Source organism: Equus przewalskii, chromosome 16, assembly GCF_037783145.1.
Source record: "Equus przewalskii isolate Varuska chromosome 16, EquPr2, whole genome shotgun sequence".
In the NCBI taxonomy this organism is placed as follows: domain Eukaryota; kingdom Metazoa; phylum Chordata; class Mammalia; order Perissodactyla; family Equidae; genus Equus; species Equus przewalskii.
This window is the reverse complement of record NC_091846.1, coordinates 28,682,984-28,697,974: the sequence shown is the minus strand read 5'-3', so window position 1 is coordinate 28,697,974 and position 14,991 is coordinate 28,682,984. Positions and strand designations below refer to the sequence as shown.

Below are 14,991 nucleotides of genomic sequence, written 5' to 3'. Positions count from 1 at the left end.
AGAACAACAACAAAATAACAACTCAAATGCCCACCAGCAGGAGGATGGATTAACACTGCAACAACACGAATGAAGCGCATGGACGTTATGTTAAGCAAAAGAAGCCAGGTATAAAAGAATACATGCAGTATGATTTTGTTTAAGGAGTTTTAGAATCGGCAGAACTAATTCCTGGTGACAGAATGCAGAAGAGGAGTTATGACAGAGTTTACTTATGGGCTACTATTGACTAGAAAATGGCATAGAGACATTTCTGGGTCCTTTCTGGGGTGATGATAAAATACCACACCTTAATCTGGATGGTAATTACACAGGTGTTGCTTCAAGGACCTGGGTTATCTGCTCCCTCATTTGGAGCCTCTTCCCCCTGTCTGCTCACTTCTCCACCTTATACGGTGGAGGAAGGGAGTGGGTGGTGAAACCCAAGGCGGCTCTGAAACCAGACAGACCTGCCTTTCCATCACCACCTGCCTGGCACCCTACCGCACCCCTCCGTGCCTCAGTTTCCTCACCTGTAAAACAGAAGCAGTAATTTCACCTCTCAGGGTTGCTGTGGGACTGGATATGGTGCCCGCCAAGACCTGACCTAGGGGGCCCTCGAAAACCGGAGTAAGATGCCTCCCTTCCTCCCGAGGCCAGTTCTGTGGGTCAGAGACCCTGGCAGCGTTGTCCAATAGAACCTTCAGCGATGATGGCTGTTGATATGTGTCTAGTGGGACTGAGGGACTGTGTTTTTCATTTTATCCTATTGTAACTGCTTTACATTTAAATAGCCACCTGGGGTGAGCGACTACTGCGTTGGGCAGCGCAGCACTGGGCAGTGCACCAGGAGTTATTCACAGACACGACTGCCCCCCGCCAGGCGACTGGACAGGGGGGCTCCGTGTGGACACTGAGAGGCGCCGGGGCCGCGCTGTATCCACGCAGTCATTTCTTCCCCTAACAAACTCCTCCCGAACAAAGTCGGGGTGGGAGGGAACGCCCGGGACTGCAGTCAGGCCCCGGCTCCGGGATGGGAGCAGTTAAGGCTCGTGAACGCGTGGACTCCACCGACTTCTGTCCTTCTCCACTCTGTCCGCCCCCAACCCTTAAGTCCCTTGGGGACATGGGTGGGGACGCGAGGAAGACTCCCTCTGTGTCTCCACGACGCCCATCTGGGCCTCCCAGGGCTCTCGGCTACTTCATTCTTCGCAGCAAACCGGGGAGGCTGAGCCTTTCCACTTCACGGATAAGGAAACTGAGGCCCGAGGAGGTGAAGGGCACGCGGCGGGGAGCAGCGGAGTCCAGCCGAACCGTCAACTCTGGGGCTCTGGAGACGCCACGAGCACTGTCGTGGGCCGGGTTGTCAGGGCGCGCGGGGAGAGCGGTGGGTAAATATTTGGAGCTGTAACCCGGGATCCGGCGACTCCTCGTCACTGCGGTCTCCGCGGGCGCGTGGCGAGGGCGGTGCCCGGGCCCGGGGGCGTCCCCGGCGGCTGGCACTGCCCCGCCCCGCCCCGCCCCGCCCCCGCCCGCGGCTATAAGACGGCGCGGCCGGCTGGCGGCCGGTGCATGAGCGCGGGCGGCGGGGCAGGAGCGCAGCCGGGTGGAGGCGAGCAGCGCGCGGAGCGGGAGCGCGGGGCCGGCAGCGCGCGCCCCGGAGCAGCCCCGGCCTCGGCGCCAGCATCCGCCGGGGCCCCGGCCGAGGGCCTCGCAGGAGCCGCCGCCGCGCGCGCCGGGCCCAGCCCGCCCATGAAGCCGCCCGCGGCGCAGGGCAGCCCCGCGGCCGCCGCGGCCGCAGGTGAGTGCGGGTCCCCAAAGCCCTGGCCTTGCAGGTGAGGCGAAAGAAGGGGGATCCCTTGTCGGCTCGTGACAGCCCCCTGCCCTCCATCCTCCTCGGCGGGCCCGTGCCCCTGGCGGGTCCAGCTTCCCTCCCCTCGCCGCCGGGCATCCGAGCCCGACACGTAGCGGGCGCATCCTGACTCAATCTTCCCATCGCCCGGGGGCGTGAGCGCGGGGACAAGTACCTGACAGCGCGTGGGAGAGCTCGGCTGTGTGGATGAGCAGGGTGACCTTTGGCCTGCTGATTCATCCGGCGGGGCCTTAGTTTCTTTCCCTCTAGAATGGGCGCAGTAACGGAACGCACCTCAGGGGGTGGCGGAATGTATTACAAGATAACAAGAAGCAAAGGGCAGCGACAGCGTGGCTGTCCCTTGGCGAGCGCGCAATGAGTGTTAGCCATCCTCGGGAATGGGGGTGGCCCCCTCCAGGCCCCGGGACGGGATGGCCGCCCCGCCCCCATCACCTGAGCCCTCTGTCCCTGTCCCCAGCCCCGGCCTTGGATTCGGCGGCCGCCGGGGACCTGACGGACGCGCTGTGCGAGTTTGACGCGGTGCTGGCCGACTTCGCGTCGCCCTTCCACGAGCGCCACTTCCACTACGAGGAGCACCTGGAGCGCATGAAGCGGCGGAGCAGCGCCAGCGTTAGCGACAGCAGCGGCTTCAGCGACTCCGAGAGTAAGTGTGGCCCCGCCAGGGAAGGTGCCTGGAGCCCTGGGGACACCCAGTGCCCGGCTCCCTAAGGAGCACGCTCGGCTCGGGTCTCCGTTTATGTGTAAACCGAGAGGTGGGGCCCAGCGAAGAAGCCCTAAAAGCCGGCGCAGTCTCTAGGACCCCCGAGGCGCTGAGTCTCCAGGGTGGTAGGCCCAGCGGGGGCAAGACCCCCGGGGGTCGTCACCGTAAGGCTCCTGGAGGGCAAGCTGGTCTACCTGCCACCTGCAGGTGTCATGAAGCAGGAGGTTTAAGCAGATGGCCCCGACTCAGCCAGACAGGACTCCTGGGACCAAGCCAGGCCTACCCGCAGTTCCCTCTCCTCTCCTCCTTTCCCCTTCTCTCTCTCAGCAGTAACTTTCAAGAGGATGTGGAGCAAGTGCCACGGGGATGGGAGACGGGGGACATGCGAGGGCACAGTACTGAAACATTTGTGAAACCAGGAAAGGTTTCATAAGCTGCTGTCCTTGGGATTTTTAAAATAACTTCTTGCACTTTCTTCTGGCTCTGAGCTGCCGGACTTGCTGCTCCCTTGCACACAGTTTTGAAATAATCCTTGGCACTGCTGAGTTCAAGTATTTTAGAAAGTGTCCCTCTTCCTTCAGGCAGGTGCACCACAGGGACTGCTGGCTTTGACCCCTCGCTCAGGCTGGAGGAGGAGCCAGCTGCTTCCTGGTAACTTTTCTCATAATGGAGACCACCCCAGGGTCTCTTTGTCCTAAGCAACCTTGTAAGAAGAGAGACAACTTTTTCCAAGAACTCAAATGTCCCGTAAGGATTATGGATATCTGTTTAGGTATCAAACAGCAAATTTGGTGACTCTTCAATATTATGTGATTGTTGGTTTTCCAGTCCTGGATTACTTATTATTTTTCAAAGTGAATTTTAAACTCTTCTGGGTTATTCTTGAGACTCTCTCCCTACAAGGGTTCCAAGCGTGAGTGTCCCTCCCGTTGCTGCCCTTGACTCTGGAAGTAAAAGCAATGACCTTTCTTTGTGATTCTCTTCTTTTGAAATCTGCAGCTCTTCCTTGTGGCAGGGCAAAGATGCAGTCCCCGACTTAAACCTGAGCTGTCCTCCTGAAAGGGGATAAAGGGCACGGGCCACCCTGTTCAGGGTTTGAGGCAGAAACCTGAGTTCCAGCTTGACTTTCCTTGGCAGCCTTGCCTGAGGTTTAAATCTAACTGCAGCTTTTGAGGTGAAAGGGGATGGAATAGCGTGCTGTTAATTTTCCGTTTTGTGTTTTTGGACTTTGTTGCTACTGACAGGACTGCTTATTTTCTATTTCAAAGGGAAGTCTGAAAAGTTTTGAAATTTGTCTCAATGCCTGTAACTTAAATATGTCTCCTTCTACTGGGGCATGGAGCAAGTTATTCATCAAGCACAGATTCTCTCCCCCACAGGAAGGAAAGCTGGGGCGGTCTGTCCACTGCTGCTCTATTGCAAAGAACAGCTCCTTTCTAAACCACAGGCACATTTGGCCAGAATACGGTCTGAGCTTGCCCATTCATGGGTGATTGCAACTCCCTCTGGGTAGGATTTCAGATCTGGGATCTGTTTCCAGGGGCCTCAAAGAGAAGGCACTCAAACACATTCTTAATGGTTTTGGGGGAGATATTTGGAATAGCCTGTAGTTTTTCTTAGGATATGTGTATGTATTTTGCTTTCTGCTTTTGTTGTTAACTGTTGAACTAACCCTTAGTTTGATGGTTAGAGAAGTAATGGGGAGGATATAAAGAAGGCTCAGAGGACATTAATCTTCTCTATAAATGTGTCGTTTGTCTTCCACGAGACTGGTTAGAAATAGTCTTGGCAGAAGCGGTGTTCATCTAAATAGTAATTTCTTCAGGAAGCGTAATATGTATATCTTAATTGCTGCCAAGAGTTGAGCACAGACATTTGTTATACTCATTTGTCTGTCTAATGCTTTTCTGTGGAAGAGAATGTTTGACAGAGGTAGGTCCTACTGAAATTTAGCCCCTTCAAAGGGAGACACACCGGGATAATGATAATAAGAGCAGCTCACTTTTTCCAAGTCCTCACTCTGATTACTATTATCATTTATTAGCTCTTACTATTAGGGATCTCTTTGCTGTGCTTTAAATTTGTTCTCTCATATGATCCCTACCAAGTCCTGTAAGGTAGGCACTGTTATCTCCATTTTTCTGATAACATGGCAGGACCACATGGACCCTCTCTCTAAGGCCTTGCTCTGTCACCAAAGATGGTTGGTTGGAATGGGAACCAGTTCCTCAGGAATAGATTTGAATTCCCATTGGACCTAGATCATGTGCCTGTTTATCAAAGGTGGTTGTGTTTGAAGGTGTCTCTTCAGTGGAGCCCCGGCTGAGCTCTGTCAGGGCCCCAGGCAATGAGTGGGCCTCAGTTTCTCTAGTTGTAAAATCGAAAAGATGCTATTTTACAGTACTATTAGAAACATCCATAAGCTCATGATTAGGAAGAAAATATTTGCTCTGCTTAATACTTTCAAGAAAATATTGAAATGCGTATACCACACTATATCACATAGATCAGATACCTTTGAGCCAGGGTCCTGCGTGAAAATGTGACGTATGAGGCTAGAAGGCAATGGCACCTTGGTTTTCACTCTACTTTCTACAGCTCTGTTACTCTGAAGATGTACCCACCTTACAAGATAGATCAAAACAGCTTTCCTGTTTTTTGAAGAATGCTTCCTTTTCTCATTAAAAAAACTTTAAGTTGCTTGCATCCAAGGGGGAAGAATAGACATTCCTGCTTCCACCCAAAGAAGCAAGTTACAGATAGGAGACAAGAATGGCTATTTAATGAGGAAATACTCCTTTCTGTTCTCACTTACAGGGAGTCCTCCTACGACGTGAAGAGGATCAAAATAACAATGGCGAAATAACTTCGCATTAGGGGTGGCCTTCAAATGGGGGTTGATCAGACTAGACTTGTTCTTTCTCCCTGGACTTGGGTTCCAACAGGTCATCTCAGGCACTTTCGTGGGCATAGTTTCAACTTCAGTAGGAAAAGGGCAGTGTGGTTGGGGGCTGTGTTGTTCAAACGTGATCCTTGAGTTTCAGGAATTGTAAACATCTTTGTTTTGAACTTACTAAAAAAAATTTTGCTTTTTCAGTATGTTCACAACTAAAATGCACACTAGGACTTCTCCAATGTGTTTAATGAAATTTTAACTCGTAATTACTGAGTTTTAACCAATGCGTTAATTTACATTTCCACTGATTGATTTTAAACAAAGTTAATAATATTAACTTGAACTTTAAAAGAGGTGGTATGAACTTATATCTGTGCTGTATTGGGGTTTCACATACCTTTTTCCTTTGAGAGGGGCAGTGTTTTGTTACTTAAAAAAGGTCTGCAGTCTATTGTGTATGCTGGGGCTGTTATGATATTGTAGGGCCATTTTAGGGGATGCGGAACTGGCTTCTTTGTCATGTGTAAGACCTGGAACATCTGTATATCTTTGCCTACACTGTTCCAGCTTGAACCTGGGAGAGGGCATCTTGTAAGCCCTGAGTGCCAGCATGACAGCTGGCACGTCGGCTGATCTGTCCCAGGAGCCACTGAGTCTAGAACCTGAACTTTGTCAAGCTGTGAGAGAACGAGGAATTGAGCCCTCAGTTTGCCTGGTATTGTGTCAGGAATTCCAGGTGGGTGACAGGTTTCCTTCTGATACCTGGAGAGGTGTCTAGAGGGACTGAATAAGTCCCAGGGGGGAAGCTGGGGAAACTGTGAGGAAACTGAGGAAAGGGGCCCTTTCTTACCCTATCCCACTTTTAGTGAGGCTGTCGGAATTTAGATTTTGAGGAGGTTCACCCCCCGCACACACACGCACACCCCATTCCCTGTGGCAGAGGGGACACAAGTCCAAGGCTTTCTTTTTCTCGGTTAATTACTATAGTTTGCTTGCCTTAAACGTGTGGGATTGTTCTATATTTACAGGAGCTCTGGGCAAGGTTTACTGTCTGTGGTTTTACTTCCCTCTGGAGTGGCACATGTTGACGCTAACCCTAAATTACCTTTCTCCCCACCCCCAAACTAAAAAAGCACATCTACCTTTTAAACAAGCCTCCGTTTTTGCAGCCGAGTTTCTCAGCCTCTGCCAGTGCTCCTAAAGTTAGATGTTTGTATATTTAATATGCTGACATTTCTTTTGATGGTGTCTTAGAAAACTTGGCCCCTGAATTTGAGGCTCCTGGCTCCGGCACATGAAGCTGACTTGCCGAGACGTTTCTGATGGGGCTTTAGAGCTGATTGAAGTCGATGGTGTGAGGTGCTAACGTATCTAGTCTTGCCACCTGCCAGGATCCCCAAATCACCACTGTAATGCGTCTCTTGAGCCTCTATTAATAGCAGCACCTAATATCGGGGTGGGACAATAATACATTAATATGCTATCAGCCAGCGACACATTGCTGTCATTTTATCAGACTCACTGGCTGTTATTTTGCAAGGAATAGAGTTCCCGGAGAGTGAAAAGAACAGAAGTCAGGCTTTGCTTTGCCTTTTAATCTACTACAATGCCTAGCATGAGGTCCTGTTCATGGTAGGTGCTTGATAAAAGTCCGTGGAATGAGATTTTATTGGATAAAGGGTAAAGAGAGGCCTAGAGCCTGGGGTTCTTCCGTGTCGGTGGTGTGTTCTTGGGAGGTTTGTTCTGGGGTGGCTCTGAAGATAAGGTGCTCTTAAACATTTTGCTACTATCTGAATCTTGATTCCTGTTATTCTCTATGGCGACCTTTCCTCTCCTGGGCATGTCATCCTCCGTTTTGCCAGGAACTTTTGAATAAAATCATGAACACCATAGGTATCATACTTGGAGCACCTAGGTCACTATTCCCATTTTGTGAAAGGGGAAACTAAGGCTGAGGGGTGGAGGGATTTGCACAGGGTCACCCAGCTCTCACACACCTCTCTATGGGGGCAGCTTCTGCTGGACCCAGAGAAGCTTTGGGGCTCTTGAGCTTGTCCTTCCCATCTTTGTCACGGATGACGTGTATGGAATATTACCACAGGGTGGAACTAAACTTGGGCAGGTTTGGCTCAAGGATGCTGGGGATTCATTTCCTCCTGATGGTTGAACAATTTGGAGCCTGGAGTCAGGTCTGGCCCTGACTGCACACTGGAACTCGTGGAAAGAGAGAGGCATCAAGGTGTAGCAATGAGCCGGTGTGTGAGGTGTGTGTGTGTGTGTGTGTGTGTGTGTGTGGTTGAGGTGGGTAGGGGTGGGGGGCGAGAGGAAGTGAGCATGCGCTGTGCTGACATGCCTCTGTGTGTGTGTGTTTATATATATAGATATTGTACCTAGGACTTTTTTCTCTCCTTCCCTCATTGCGGGAGTAGCGTGAGTTCATTAGCAGTAAGAGGCAACTTCTGATTATTTTAATAGAGAATTTATCGGTCAAATAACAGTCAGTTTGTCTATAAATTTTCTGAGTTTGAGGAAAATACTTGGATCAAAAAGGTGTTTTAGCACCAGGCTCTAAAGGATGAGAAGGAAGCCATGGCGACATCCCAGTATGATGACTCATTCACCACAGAATCTCAACACCACCTGAGTTACCCCAAGTTTTTCCTGAATCCTCACCGGATTCCTTTTTCCTACCATTTTGCAATGGCCTTTTCCATATCTAGATCATTCCTTCCCTGAAAACTGAATGACATTTGGTCTACTTGCCTGTGAGGCAAACAAATTGTGTGTGTGTGTGTGTGTGTGTGTGTGTGTGTGTGTGTTTTCGTCTCCCAAAGGATGAGTGCATGTGGATGTAAACTTGCTGGAGAGTTGGGGCAGAATAGCGATGAAGTCCAGAGTTAGGGCAAGGACCTGCGGTGCAGGGTGGGGTGGAGTAAGGCGTGGCAGTGAAACTGGCTCTCGAGGGCCAGCTGCTTCTGGGAGATAGAGACCAGAGGTGTGGCCACCGAGATCTAGGCCAGCGAGTCTCTGGGCTTGGCGTTCTGGGCTGGGGATGGGACTGATTCTCTCGCGTGTCCTTCAGAGCCAGAGGTAATGTGCCGAAGGCCTCGTATTCCTTCCTTCTGGCTCAGGAGTCTGGGCACGAGGCCTGCCTCCACAGGGCTCTCTGTGGTTTTCCTGGCCTTAAGTCTTACCTCATCTTTTCCCCACAAGTTTCTCAGGTTCTATTTGTGGCGATTCTCCTGCCTGTTGCATGGTGACAAACAGTAGCCCTCTGCTGTGAGTCTGCAGTGGACATGACCACTTTCCTGTTTGCAGGGGAAAGCGTTTCTCTTGAGAAAATCCAGACAGCTTTAGAGGCGGGCTCCGCTGACAAGGCAAGCAGAAGGGCTTCCCAAGCTGAGTTCCACAGAGTACAAGTGTCCTGAGAAATATGAACAGGCTGCCACAAAAAGAGTGTACCAAGGTCAAATAAACTTGGGAAACAGGGCTAGACTGGTTCCTTTATCACAAGACTCCTCAGGGACGATAAAGTGGGAATACACAATAGCAGTCGCTAAGGGTTCTCAGTGTTTCTCTAAGTTAGTTGATCACACAGCGCTTCTTTCCCAAGGACCATTATTCTGAGGAATATATCTTTGGGAAATATGAGTATAAGGTTCAGTGTTTGGAATCTCAGTAGGCGTCCATCGTCAAAGCCTGTAAAACGATTGTGGGCCTTTTAGGTGACCTTGGCTGGACTTCTGAAGGAGCAAAAGACTGGGAGGGCTGGACATGTTTGGGAAAGTGGATGAGATGGGTTCGTAGGCCAGGAAGGCAAGATGGCTCTGGGGCCCCCTGGTCAGAGGAGGGTCAGAGGAAGGGAGCCAGTGAGGTGCCTGAGAGCTTGTGGCAGTCTTTAGGGATGAAGATGAATTCTCTTGGCACCAGAAACCTCTCTTTTTGCAAACCTTTTGTATTCTGGGCATAGCTTTTGTAACTTAGTCATGTCCATTTCGAGTTAAGGGGACCAAAGAAAGATGTTTCTGCTTCCCCCTGAGCTGGAGGTAATTGGGTTAGAGTGAGTGATCCCAAGGAGGAGTGGGGGCCTGGCCAGGCCCTCGTGATTCAGCCGCCCTGTCTCACCTGAAGAGCCTTTCAGAGCTCGTCTCTGCTACAGCTGTGGCTGGCTTTGTGTTTTGTTTTAACCAGGAAAGCTGTTCCCTTGTGACCTCAGAGGCCACATCCTGCTTCCGCTGCCTGCTCTGCCTTTGAGCCCTTTGAGTCTGTGCAGCTCAGCCAGCAGCTCCTTTCTGTGTCACAGACACACACCTGGGCTGGCTGTGGGTTGGTTTCCCCTCCCCTTGGCAGGACTTAGAGAAATAGAATCTCAGAAAATCAGAGCTGGAAGAGACTTTAAGGATTATTTGTCCACCTTCCCATTTTATTGATGGGTAAGTTGAGGCCTGGAGATACTGTCTTGCTCAAGGGCACCTATACTTAGTAGCTGAGCTGGTTCCCTTGACTGCTGGTGCTACCCAGCTTCTGGGAACCTTGCTCTTGCTCTGGTCTTTGGGGTATGACAATAGAGGCAGCCATCAAATCACTTGAAGTGTCTGTGGTAGACAACCTCCAGGAGAAGAAATCCTTATCTTTGACCCACTAGCTTATCCCGAGTGTAGGCTCTCAGGAAAACCACAACAAGGACTCTCTCTTGAGCAGGCAGGGAGGGTTATTAAGTCATGGGATCCAACCTTGGGTTTGTCTTTTAGGTTTAGAGGGCTGAAGGGACATTTTTCAGGAAAGATAATTCCTTATGTCTGAAATCCCGTCCCCCACCCCCCCACCCCCCAGCCAAGCTTTGGCGTAGCTGTCAGTTAGACACCTGGGCAGTGGGCTCCTGTGTGTTGCAAAGGAGACTGGTCTGGTCGTGACGATCCCGTCACCTCCTTCTTTAGGGAAGCAAGGGCGTTTGGTGTGCCTCCTTGGAGACATACACTCACACGCACCCACGGGCACACTCTCCTGCCTCAGATCGTTTTTGAGCATAAGTATAACATCTGAAAAGCAACCTGTTTTCTTTGCAGCTTTGCTCCTTTTGGAGATAAGCTGTTGGTTATCAATAGACTGTAGACTGAAAACCATTTCTAATGGGTTACGTTCTCTTTCCTGAAAGGTGCAGATTCGCTTTATGGGAACAGCTTCAGCTTCAGTGATGAGAAACTGAATTCTCCCACAGACTCGACCGCAGCTCTGCTCTCTCCCGCTGTCGCTCCTCGGAAAGGTAAGTTCCTTAGTTGGAGTGTGAGATTTTTTGCTTCCTTATTCCCTTCCCCTTCTCAGTCTCTCTTCTCTTCCCTCTTTTCCCTCACCAGTCTTTCCCAAGTGTGCAAAATGAATAGTTAAGACAAATATCTTAGTACAGGACAGTGTGAGGTGGAATTTGTTATTTCTCAGACTTTTTTTGTTTTTTTGAATTCACCTTTCAGGCAAGGCTTTCTTTTTTTTCCATGAGGAAGATTTGCCCTGAGCTAATATCCGTTGCCAATCTTCCTCTTTTATTGCTTGAGGAAGATTAGGGCTGAGCTAACATCTGTGCCAATCATCCTCTACTTTGCAGGTGGGATGTCTCCACAGCATGGCTGATGAGTAGAGTAGGCCCACACCCAGGATCCAAACCCACGAACCCGGGCTGCTGAAGCAGAGTGTGCCAAAATTTAACCATTAGGCCACAGGGCCAGCCCCTTGTCAGGATTTTGATCAGTGTGAAAATGAAATCAGATAATTGAGAGGCAGGAAACCAAATTCACAAGGAGAAAGAAAAGCTGTAGACTATAGACTCTGCTTTCCCTCGTGTGGTGTAATCAAGGCTGTGCCAAATGACAGTGCTCTCCCAGACGGGTTGGTTCTAGAATTTAAAACTCAGCGGTTAGGCATTGCAGAAAGTAGGGTTCTTTTCATTGCAATATCTATTTAACCAGTGCTTTCAGATTACCAATTTAGCGATTAAATGGGGTCTTCATTATGAGACAAGCCGTGATCTAACATGATTCAAAATAGCAGCTCCAGCCTGTCTCTCTGTGATAGTAATAGACGTAAAAAGTTTTTAAAGATGCATGAGCAGTTTCTTAGTTTTTGGAACTAGTAAGTGTCTCCAGCTAGAGAGCTGAATGTTCTGTTATATTGGACAAGCGCCCTTTTGAAAACAAAAGGGGTTTTTTTCCTTAAGAAACATTATGCTTGCTGGAAATAGTTGCAGAATGCAATAAAAATGGAACATAGTTAAAAAGAAATATGAAGAGTCCATCACTTTTCTTGCTCTGGCATTAAGGCAGAATTTCCCTCTTTTTCAAAAGAGACATTTTTCAATTCTCCCCTCAACGTGGCCCTGCTAGCAGCCACTGGGGACTCTGCCATTGTCCAGCCCTCCGCTGGTAATGGATCCACTGAGTTCAGAGAGTCAGAGAGTCAGAGCAGTCTAGAAAGTGGCTTAAAGTGTGCCCAGATTTGCTACCTGATCCTTGAGAGGTAGGAATTAACGAGGGGGAAAAAGTCCCAGTGGGAAATTGACTTTAAAGGCTGAGAACAATGAGCTATTTGTAGCCAGCAGGGGTTAATTAATCAAGTACCCAGTAGTGCATTTCAGAGAAGGCATGAATGATGAACTCTACAGAAAAAAAGTATATATCTCAGGATACAGAGGGAACAAGTCAGGATAAGGACTTGTTACCTTGTGTTAGCACCGGGATGGGAGGAAGCTATCCTGGACCCAGAAGCCTGATGTCACCTTCTCTGTACCATTTTGACAAGGAGCAGTGGCTCTTCACTCATTTCACACTGGAGGGACTCTGAGGGCTGCAGTATTGCCCTGGGGTGATAATACAAACAGGAGTGCATCAGAGGAGAGTTTTAGCAGGAATTACAGAATCTGGGTGTCCATTCCACACAGTACCATGCTTACAAAATATTTTTGACTGATAACTCAAATCCTACACAATCAAAGCAATCATTTTTTTTTTTTTTGGTGAGGAAGATTGCCCCTGAACTAACATCTGTTGCCAATGCTCCTCTTTTTTGCTTGAGGAAGATTGTCACTGAGCTAACATCTGTGCCAGTCTTCCTCCACTTTGCATGTGGGATGCCACCACAGTGTGGCTTGATGAGCAATATGTAGGTCCGCACCCGGGATTTGAACCCACTAACTTCAGGCTGCCAAAGCAGAGCGCATGAACTTAACCACTATGCCACTAGGCTGGCCCCCAAAATCAAAATTTTTTATCTTCTCTCCCTGCCCCTCACCTCCCACCCGCCTCAAACTTTTTAGGTAGTGCAGGAAGATTCTTCTTCTGGGTTGCTGGAGTGGGGGTAGGGAGTGAGGGGTGATGAACTAAAAAAATAAGAAAGAAACGTTTAGGCTAATCTTCAGAATGGGTTCCTGAGTTGACTAAGTAAACATTGGAGCAGACGCTTAGGGCTGGTACAGTACAGTCTGCAATAAAGTCTCTGAAGATAGAGAAATGCAAAATGGGTTCGCGTAATCCGGGAAAGCATGGGAGTCATCAGCTGCCTTCGATATGGAAACTGAACTCCAGCTCTTGTTTTCCAGCCAAACTAGGAGACACGAAAGAGCTAGAAGACTTTATTGCTGATCTTGACAGAACGTTAGCAAGTGAGTACATGCCTGCTATTAAAAAATCAGATAGAAAACTAACTGACACGTCTGATAAAGTGCCATAATGTTTACAGCTTGCCTGGGGACGGGAAGTTACATCATAAGGCTTCTTTAGGTTCAGAAACAGGACCCTGGTGGCTCAGAAAGAAATTCCGAGGATAAGCTTACGTTAAAGAAGACTGTGTGCCTTTCCAAACAGTGAGAACAGGCTACCAGAAAACAATGGCATTTTGTTCGAGAAATGGAGAGTGAAGTAGTATTTAGAGCAAGATTGGAACTTTACCATCATGGTCGCCTGCCTGGCCTTTCAGAGAAGTGAGCAGAACCACACAAGTGTTATTTATGCTCACAAACCAGATGGTTCCATCCCATGGGCTAGGGAAATTTTCCCAGGTTACACCCAGGAGCTTGACGAGATCTGACTTTTAGAGGATGGGGACCCAAAAGAGAGAATTCGTTCAGGGAGACCTTGTAACCAAAGACCCACGCCAATTACTGAAAGGCCTGGATCAAGTAGGCAGTACCTTGTTTCCCATTTGGCAGTTCCACTAAGGGAACTACATTTTGTATGATCAAAAATGTTGACAACTGAAGCTATCAGACCATAACTGCAGTGGGAGGTCTGGAAGAAGGGACCCTGAGAATCAATCTGCACACACTGTTTCAAAGGAACAGGATTGCAAGAGCCAGAAGGACCAGCCTGAGCGTCTGGGATAGAAGTTTCAGCAGCTCTACCCCTGGGGGGCCTTGTTCAGTCACAGAGTGGGCTTGGAGAATTTGGTCCTAGTCCCTTAATTTTTCAATGAAAGGGTTGATTTTTCATAAGAAATATTTTATGCTATCCTGTGCTAAATAGCTGGGTCAAATCTGAAAAATTAGATCCAAAGCTGGTTATTTAAAAAAAAAACTCTGTTCTTAATACTATTTCAGACAGACCTCAATATTAGGTGGAAAGTCCCTGTGTATTCTCTATTTACTTGGAGATTTTATTGCCCGTTTTCTTACATGCTTTACCATCCTACATCAGAAGACCAAGGCCTGTTTTGACAGAGAGTATTGTAATTGCTGCACAATTTGTATTAGACCCATGTATCAAGCCTGTCTCCTTGGTGGAAATTGTAGCTGGCTGCCCACTCATTCCAGTTCATCAGACATTTCATGTGGGAAGCCTGCCATTAAGCTTGGTGCTTTGATGCCTGTCTGAGACGGTGTGATCTGGTTAAGCGCAGGAATTGTAAACTTGCGTGAGTGGATAAATTATCTATCTCTTATTTACAGGTATGTGAAACAAGGAGAAGTTCTGGGTCCTTTCATCATAAGGGAGAAGCTTCAGAAAGCTCTGAGGACCTGGTAAAATCAGCTACAGAATTTGCTGCCAGAGGAGGCGGAGATGCGTGCTCACCTGCCACCAGGCTGTTCTCAGGCACGTCCTAAAACCAGCCTTGGGACTCATCTCTGGGCAATTTAGACAGTGAAACTGACTTCGTTTACCTGCTTGCAGCGTATTAGAACAGATGACCCTTGCTAATATTGTATTTTCTCTTAAAACATAGCTTTCCTGTAATTTAAATTGCTTTTATGAAAATATTTGTAATTAATTATATATAGTTGGAAACAGTAATATGCTTTTCCCATTATAATATATTTTTGTATGCAAATAAAATTTGAACTGGAGTCTGTATTTTGTAAGCTGCTTTTTTTTTTCTTAAAAGTTCATAATTTTCTTATTTATGCTCTTCTATCTTTAAAACCTCTAAAATAACCAGGCATTACTTTGATAATTGGAATCAAATTATTTAAAAACTCCGATCCTTATGTTCTAGAGGACACAAATCCAAAACATAACTACTTATAATTTTATTTAATCTTCAAAAGCTAACTACTCTATTTGA

At 48.3% G+C, this 14,991-nt stretch overlaps 1 protein-coding gene across 2 annotated transcripts; it reads left to right on the top strand.

Moving 5' to 3' along the window:
- The first annotated feature begins 1,541 nt into the window (after nucleotides 1-1,541).
- Nucleotides 1,542-14,773, top strand: RGCC (regulator of cell cycle). Of its 2 annotated transcripts, XM_070578408.1 has the most exons (6): nucleotides 1,553-1,624; nucleotides 1,725-1,780; nucleotides 2,310-2,495; nucleotides 10,604-10,711; nucleotides 13,034-13,096; nucleotides 14,378-14,773. In XM_070578408.1, the coding sequence occupies exons 2-6, from the start codon at nucleotides 1,732-1,734 to the stop codon at nucleotides 14,383-14,385; spliced, it is 414 nt and encodes a 137-aa protein (XP_070434509.1). In that variant the 5' UTR covers nucleotides 1,553-1,624; nucleotides 1,725-1,731; the 3' UTR covers nucleotides 14,386-14,773. The 2 variants fall into 2 exon arrangements, with proteins under 2 accessions (XP_070434508.1, XP_070434509.1); XM_070578407.1 differs by having other exon boundaries at nucleotides 1,542-1,780.
- Nucleotides 14,774-14,991: the final 218 nt, after the last annotated feature.